The sequence below is a fragment of the Poecilia latipinna genome, unplaced genomic scaffold (genome assembly GCF_001443285.1).
Source record: "Poecilia latipinna isolate Pla-1442-1.1 unplaced genomic scaffold, P_latipinna-1.0 Scaffold2623, whole genome shotgun sequence".
NCBI classification, from domain to species: Eukaryota; Metazoa; Chordata; class Actinopteri; order Cyprinodontiformes; family Poeciliidae; genus Poecilia; species Poecilia latipinna.
The window spans coordinates 44,018-52,196 of NW_015115239.1; the positions used below are offsets into that span (position 1 = coordinate 44,018).

At 40.3% G+C, this 8,179-nt stretch overlaps 2 protein-coding genes across 2 annotated transcripts in view; one reads left to right on the plus strand and one right to left on the minus strand.

Annotated features, from left to right (window-relative positions):
* Nucleotides 1-43: 43 nt before the first annotated feature.
* On the minus strand, nucleotides 44-6,540 carry nup85 (nucleoporin 85). The gene is made up of 19 exons (XM_015020635.1): nucleotides 6,376-6,540; nucleotides 5,832-5,922; nucleotides 5,078-5,240; nucleotides 4,880-4,950; nucleotides 4,747-4,790; nucleotides 4,172-4,241; nucleotides 3,962-4,083; nucleotides 3,669-3,803; nucleotides 3,195-3,317; nucleotides 2,857-2,988; nucleotides 2,662-2,768; nucleotides 2,487-2,570; nucleotides 2,327-2,392; nucleotides 2,036-2,187; nucleotides 1,799-1,916; nucleotides 1,592-1,692; nucleotides 949-1,100; nucleotides 458-559; nucleotides 44-253 (listed from the first exon to the last, which is right to left on the minus strand). The coding sequence occupies exons 1-19, from the start codon at nucleotides 6,406-6,408 to the stop codon at nucleotides 143-145; spliced, it is 1,977 nt and encodes a 658-aa protein (XP_014876121.1). The 5' UTR covers nucleotides 6,409-6,540; the 3' UTR covers nucleotides 44-142.
* A 636-nt stretch (nucleotides 6,541-7,176) lies between these two features.
* Nucleotides 7,177-8,179, plus strand: part of LOC106938547 (small ubiquitin like modifier 2) — a 15,913-nt gene continuing 14,910 nt past the window's right edge. The window contains exon 1 of the mRNA XM_015020640.1: nucleotides 7,177-7,284. Coding sequence (XP_014876126.1) covers nucleotides 7,264-7,284 — 21 coding nt within the window. The 5' untranslated portion in view covers nucleotides 7,177-7,263. The remainder of the gene's footprint in view (nucleotides 7,285-8,179) is intronic.

Sequence of the window (8,179 nt, forward strand, 5' to 3'; positions counted from 1 at the left end):
GATTTGTTCAGTAACAAAATACGAATAAAAAAAAAATCTGATGTTGATGTCCAGCATGAAAAGTATTTTATTATCAAAAATCACATTTTGATTTCTTGACTTTTATATACAATACAAAAAGCAAAAAAAAGCAAAAGAAGAGCTATGTTTTAAAGATCGTCTCCACGGTTCCTTCTTTGACGATAGCCATGGCCAGATTCCTGGCCAGAGAGAGTCTCAGGAGCTCCACTTTGGTCTGCTCCACATCTTCCTCCTGAAAACACAGATGTGCTTAATTTAAACATCCAGCAGGCATCACTTTGTAGACTCTAAAACAGCTGGAGATTGAAGCTTTAAGCTCTCCAAACATTTTAGGACTAGTGTGTGCATTTTTAACTGGAGAAGCAATCGTTTGTGTAAACGTGATGACGAAAAGCCGTCTCTATTGTTTGTCATACAAGCAGAGTAAAAAGCGTACCTGCATTGGTCTCTCTCCACCAGCAGCTGCGGTGTCTATTGAGGAGGTCAGTTCCTCTAAACAGTACATCAACTCGTAGGTTTGGTCAGCAGAGAAGATGACCTGAAAAGAAGAAATCAAGGTTTTCTAATCCACATCAGTCCTGAAGTCAACACTTTCATCTACAAGATGATGGGGAATACAAATCTATGAGGTTAAAATGTTTGCTTCATGTAGTACGCAAATGAAGGTAAAGTTGTAATGTAGCGAGATGCATGTATGGCTTATTTAAAAAAAAATACTGTGTGGCTTTAAGAAAATAATAAAATTGAATTTATTAGCTGAACAAAACTGCTGTTGCCAAATATGTGTTTCCAGTTCTAAGAAAGGGAATTTTTTTATTTATTTTCAATGTCTCAAAACCAAACTTAATATCCGATATTAGATCTCTATTGGAGCAACTCCTTGCACCATAGATCTAGAGTGTGCAGACATCCAGGATGCTGACTGACCTCCTTCTGCTCCAGCAGCGGCAGAGCGTCGGTCAGCAGAGTCATCCAGAAGCTTCGGGGAGCAATCTTTGCCGTCATGAGCGAGAGCAGCAGCTTTGCGGCTTCCTTGAAGCGCTTCTCTCCGTACAGTTTGTGGAACTCCCTGTACTTCCCTGGTGCAAGAAAAAAAAAAAAAAAATCAGCAGTTTTACATCTATTATGTGATTTTTTTTTTTTTCCTGAGCTGTTGCAATTCTCTCTCACATCAATACATGGGTAAACTTTGTGTTTGAATGGGAATTCAGGGAGATGTTTCGTATATTAAGTACCTTCTGTACAGAGTTATCATAAAATAAGTTGTTGAGATTTTAGAAAAGCCATGTTTCCACTGAAGAGTTTATTTATAAATGGTGCCCGTCATTCTCAGTAATGGTGAATGCCACATAACATTAGGCACAACGCAGCTCCGATTTGGTCGTCAATAGGAGTTTCTTTGTGCGTCTCATGTGACCACAGAAAGAAGTGGGAATCTGTCCGAGACAAGAACTACTCACTGAATGTCCAGTCACAGTGTAGTGTGAAGACCAAAGTTGTGAATGAGAGGTGTGCCTCAAAAAGGGGGGAGATGTTTGATGAATAAAGGTGTTAATTTGAGTGTTCATACCGAGGAATGTGAGCCTGTCGCTGAGTAGCATTGCTGGACCCAAATTATCAATCAGATCCAAATCAGAAAAAGTCCCTTTGGCACAGTAATCCTGTAGGAACCTAAAGAAACAACAACACTGTCAGCTACGAGTACTTTTGAAAGGCGTTATAATCCATAAATATAAAAATGTATTATAATCAAAAGTGAAATGCTTAAAGCAGGAACCTCTCAGAAATGAGGGTGGCAAAGGCGGCGTCTTTGGCCCTGATGCTCCAGGACAGAGCGGAGCCCAGTCTGTTGTTCCTCAGAGCTCTCATAGCCATGATCTTACAGATACTCCGCACTGAAAGAAACAAAAGGAAGCATCGAGACTGAACTACACCTGAAAATAAATTACAACTTCCTGTTTTTATTTGAGCTAGAGGTGCATACAGTGGTTACAAAGGGAAGGCAAAACGTTACCTTGCTCCGACATCTGCCTCTCCTCGCAAATCCGGAGCACTTTGAGTGCTTTCCGTTCGGTGTCTAAAGGCACGCGCTCGATCTGCAGCTCGAGGCAAGCTCGCCCCAACTCCGGACAGTGGTCGAAGTAATCCACAGCGCACTGCCAAAGACTTTCAGGGTAGAGATGGACATTTGAAATATATATAAAAAAAAAACTCTTATGTGTTATGTGAAGAAAGGAGGTAGGGAGGAAAGAAATGAGAGGAAGTGGAAGAGGCGTATGAACTTTAAGGTTGAGCCTACACATACCTGTGATGAGTGAATAAACCTGAGGCATACTCTAACAGGAGGAACTCCCTCATATTGGACCCGAAGCTGAACACAAACAGAAGCGCATCCTAATATTAGACCAATAATGTGTGTAAACTTGTCATCTCCGAAACAATTTCACACCATCAAGCATCCGTACTTTAGATTATGAGACTGGAGGAGTTTGCAGTGATCCAGCAGGTCTGTCAAATGAGCCACAAACCACCAGTTGTTGAGAACAATGCTGAGGGAAAACAAGACGTTAAAAGAAAAGTCAAACTTCTGAACGGTTTGGTTAAGTTCTGTAAATCGATATCATCATCTCATTCTCTCACCTGCAGTCCTTGATGACCAGATAGATGTCAAACTCAAAGGCGGCCAGTAGGATGCTGTCCAGAGGCTCCTGGACGCTCCTCGAGTCCAGGAACATCGTCAGGCACGACTGCAGCGACCGCAAACACACAAGTACCATGAAACAAGCACACGCCGGCAGGGAGAAACCGTGCCAAGCTGCGTACAACAGGCTGTACCTGTGCGTAGTAATGCAAGTCCGTCGGTTTCACTGTGGGGTGGCTGTAGAGCAGCCGAGTCACAAGGAAGTGATACCAGGTGCCTAGCAGCTCCTTCTGCTCCAACAGAGTGTCTTCATCACCCACCAGGATCTAAGAAAGTGACCAATCATTATGAGAACGGATGAAAAATGTCTTGACAAATGGAGGAAACAAAGAACTCAGGGGCACAGATGTGAATATTGTTAAATTATCTGAATATGTCATCTCAAAAACAGCCAATAATCTAATTTCTGAGAGTATTTTAACAACCATTACTGAGGGATCCGAGTAAAAAGGCCCGACATGCGCACTCTGACCTTGCAGATGAGCTCCAGGTGGCGGTTGCTGGCAAACGTGTTGTCCTTGAGGTAGCGGTCCACCTCCTCGTGCCAGTTCCTCCACTTCACATCAAACTCTGTTAGTGTCTGTGAGCCGCCAGGCTGAAGGCAACATTACGGAAAATGAATTGGTTTATGCAATGACATCCGTTTTACTGATAGGAAGAAGCGAAAATTAACAATAAGCTCCTCGTATTTCTGACACCAACAGGAATTTTGCTGAAGAATACAACCGAGTTTATTCTTTACACCACCCTGTTCAGGTTCAGAAAGAACTGAAAGCAGGAAACGTTATTAGCCAACAGGCAGGAAACAAAGGACAGGATGAAGGTTCACTGAAGGGCAAAAACAAACACACACACACATACACGCCTCACACTTATACTCCTCACTGGGAAAGTGGCACTATTCCTAGTGTTATACACAACGTAGAGTATATCATAGTGTACTTACGTTGTAAAAAGGCATTTTGCTGAGTAAGCCATCCATCAGCTTGTACATGTTCCTGGAGGCTGGCTGCAGTGTGGCCTGTTTGACCAGCATCTGTCTGGCTTCTTCCAGCCTGCCCTGCAGAACGTAACTCACCACCTGCACACACAATATGTGATAATTGCAATTTGACTCTGCTATTTTTTTTGTTTGTTTTAGAAAAGAGTAAAATAAGTTTTCTAGCTATATGAAAGAAAATCACCACACCTTGAAGCAATAAGCGAAATCAGACCTGGTAGAGTTGGTTCTGTACGTACCACATCCCAGTAGTTGTGGTGCTCTGCAGGACTGTCGCTCTGCAGCACATCCTTGGCCTTCTCGTCAACATCAGCCTTGTGTAATCTCACCCAGTCCAGAAGATGAAGCAAGAGAGAGCCAGCTGGGAATGAGCAAACAGTGGAACATGTTATTTCACGACAAAAAAAAAAAAAAAAAAAAAAGAGATTAGGAATAGAAATTAGACCCACCAGGAGCAGCATCGATAAAAAGCACTTCACACAGATTCCAGATCAGTTCAATGGCCAAAAGAATAGAAACCTGTGATAAGAATGACACAAAAAAAAGCAGAGGTTAGATGAATGAAATCAAAAACATCAACACCTGAGAGGAGGTAATATGTGAAAGCCAAGTGTTAGCATCTGTCTAACAACACAAGTCAAATTTCCTGCTTTTGGTCAGTTAAGATTATCTGTCATTTCTACTTGCAAAATGCCAGAACATGATAACACATGTTTGTGTCTCAAACATTTTGAAACTCCTTCCTTCTAGTTGGCTTGAATTCTGGTCCATCCCTCCAGAGCTGATGTAATTGGGGCAGATTTATAAGCCACTTTCATCACACAAACATTTTTCACATCAGCAGCAAAACACGGCTTCAACATGATGCTGCCACCACCATACTTCACAGTTTTTGAAGTAAAAAGTTTTCATTTGCGAAACTAAAACCCAGTTTCTTTTTCTTAAAAGAGAAAATGAACATTTGAACAACCCCTAATGCAACAACCCACTATATATCCAGGCTACAAATGCAGCTGATACATGCCTGATTTCCATATTGTGTGCCCATTTCTGTATCTCTTGTAGAAACTGCAAAAAGAAAAAATCCAGTTGGCGAGCCTCAGGAAAACACGCACTATAGGTAAAACTGTTTTAAAAATATATTTACAATATCTTACCTGCAACTTGCTGAAGCTCCTCCATACAAGCCCGAATCACAGATCTGTAGTTTCTACTGATGCTGACGAATCTATAGAGCGTGACAGATGGGTTTCATACTTTAGATTGCACATCAAACAATTACTTATGTTTTTTGACTCTGTCTACATTGAGAGAGGACTAAATAGCTATGTAGAAAAAATCTGTAAGGCACGTACTGGGGTCTTTTGCTCTTGCTGGGGAGGTCATCTTTGATTGTCTGCAGTCCAACAAAGATGTGATGCGACTCATTAAACAGTTTGCGTAAAATAGGAGAATTTATGTCCTCATCTTTCCTGACTTTGTGGATGAAGGAGCCACCTGGGCCTGACGGTGTCAAACCTGAAGGACAGGACCCAAAGTGGTAAGAAAACAAGCAAGAGTGTGAAAACCTACGGAGAAGCATGGCTTTACAGTGCCTTGAAAAATTAGTGATAACCCATTAAGTTTTACACACTTTGACAGGGGTACAATCACAAACGTCCATTTATGTTATATGGCATGTTAACACAAATTCGTGTATAGTTGTAAATGAAAAGCACACATGGTTTTCAGCATCCTTTGCAAATAAAAGTATGAAAAGTGTAGCATAGATTTGCATTCAGGCCCTCAAATCTTATACTGTTAAATAAAATGTAGTGCCACAAACTGGAATGAAGTGCTTTTAGCGTCACACCCCCCAAAGATTTTCGGATGCAGATCCAGATGTGGTTAAAAGGGAATAAATAAAGTACTAACTTGGTGGAATAAAAACGCAGGCTACACTTTTAAATTTGTATCCTTTTTTACTTCACGTTTCTGACCAACTTTGAATTGGTCAATTACATAAAATCCTAAGACAATTATTTTAACGTGGTAATATGCAAAAAGAAAATGAAAAAATCAAAGTGGTGTATAACTTTTTTTTTTTAAGAGGACATTATACAAACTTACCTGATGGTTTAAAATGTGTCTCATAAACAAGCATATCTCCAGGACCCCAGGCAAATCCCATATGCTTCCCATGTCTGATTCCTGGTATATTCTGTATTTACGCAACATAGAACAGTGCAGAATAAAGAAGCAAGCCATTAGATGTGATGCTTGCCAAATGTTTTCCCAGTAAAATATAAAAACACAACAGCATTCAAAAAAGGATCTTGCACTATTTTTTTTTTGTAAACTTATTTTTTAGAACAATTAGCCCTTAAGAGTTTGCCAGCATTTTTCAAAACTTTGAACTGCTTATTGCACTCTTGTTATTGATATTTAGCTTCCCAATAATGTTTTCAATTAATAAAGCAAATAAGTATTTATTCTGAATACACATTGCATTTTAAATGCACCAGAAAGCACAGCTTAGTTATGTTAACACCCATTGCTATTCGTGTTTACTGCCTGAATCCAAAACAGTGTCGATATCTAGCTAGCTTGTTAGCACAAAAATGCTATCTGGCTGAAATGAGTAGGAAAAAACTAACCTACAAAGATAACTTACAGTGACCGTCGGCTCGACGTCTACTTCCTCCATCAGGGAACAGTGCTTCCGATCTGTTACGTGTCTAAATTGCGAATAATTCAGCTATACATGCTATTAAACACATGTGGAGTGTTGTCCCTTTTCCGCGCCTCTCTTTCCCTAATAAGCCGCCGGTGCGCATGCGTCAAGGCTGCCTTTCTCATGCCTGATTTTTCCTATCGATCGTGTCCTCGGGGATGGCTATATATATATATAAATATATATATATATATATAATTTTTTTTTTATCCCGCAAAGCGGCAACGCAGATAATCGTGATACTAAAGTTCCAAAGAGTCTGTACCAACTTCAAGATAGGGCATACAAAGCTTAGTGTATGTTAAGTTATTAATAAAAGAACAAATTTGCGATAGATGTGGACATATAAGAGTGTTGCTTTAAGTTGATCATTCAGATCTTGTTTAGAAGGTGGAACAAAATGGCCATTAGAACACAGTGTGAAAACAAGAATAACGTCATGTTGCTATTCCCTACACATTTATGACGCTGCCTAATGACTTGGACTGGGTACTACAGCACATATGTGTGACTAGCAGCGTGATGAAACGTATTTTGTGGCAAATCTGTGCATATAAACCGAGAAAGCGAAATTAAGCGGGGGAAAACATCGCTGTGCGCGTGCACGCGAAGCAGAACCTCTGTAACGCGCATGTGGGACTCTCCCGCCCATGTCCATGACTGCGCTTTAAACCTCGTGACTACCCCTAGCCACTAAATGCAGGGTGAGGTGAACGCGCACTGACACAAGGTCGCGCACGTCGGTCAGACTTATTTAAACGGGCACGAGTACGTGCGCGTACCCGTATTCTTTGTGTGGCAGCGTAGAGAAGCGCCAAAAGAGTGACCATGGCTGATGAAAAACCAAAGGTGAGTCTTTCTGCTGTTTTACCGAAAATTACAGCGTATTTTACCAGCGGTGTGATTTAAAACCTTAAAGAAAAACGCTACAATTCGGCACTTTCCCTTCTAGCTGTTTGGAAAGTTGCATCCTGAATTTGAACTATCAGCTATACCTACTTTGATAGACCGGAAGGTATGGGAGCGCGCATCATTCACGCGCGCATATCGTTTTTTTTTTTCTTTCTTTTTTTTCTGCTTGTTCACTCAGTGTGGACCAGACCAGCTGGTATCATCCTCAGTACGGCCAATGTCTGGGTGCCTGGTAGCTTGTAAATGCAAAGCAGTTTGTTTCTACACTCAACAGAAAGGAAGGAATAATGATATGACATTATATGATAGTACAACTGCTGCATTTGTGAGTGACACAGATGACATATAAGGTTGTTTATAAACACTATAATATATATATATATGTATATATACAAGTTGAGTTTATCAACACATGGTAATTTCGTTTTACATTCTGTTGTTACACAAACTTTAATTTAACCATACAGCAAAATCTACAACTTGATTCATAAAAAACAGCAAAATAGATCTCTGCATCTCTGTGGGCTACTGGCCCAAATGCCTAATGATTTTACCTCTGTTTTTATAATTGTTTACAATGCCTTGAAAAAGTATCTTCAGAAGTCAGCTAATTTGTACAGTCTACCTTGATATAATTTAATATAATTTATTCTCTGAGTAAATATTGCTTCTCCGTAAAGCCTTAGTTTGATAGAGAACAGTAGTGAATATTTATGAAGACTAGGGCTGAACAACATTAGGAAAATGTTAGTATATAACTGGACACAGGCTGACCTGTATGGATATTTACATCAACTTACTGTGAGGAATTATGATCCTTTGGAGAACTCTA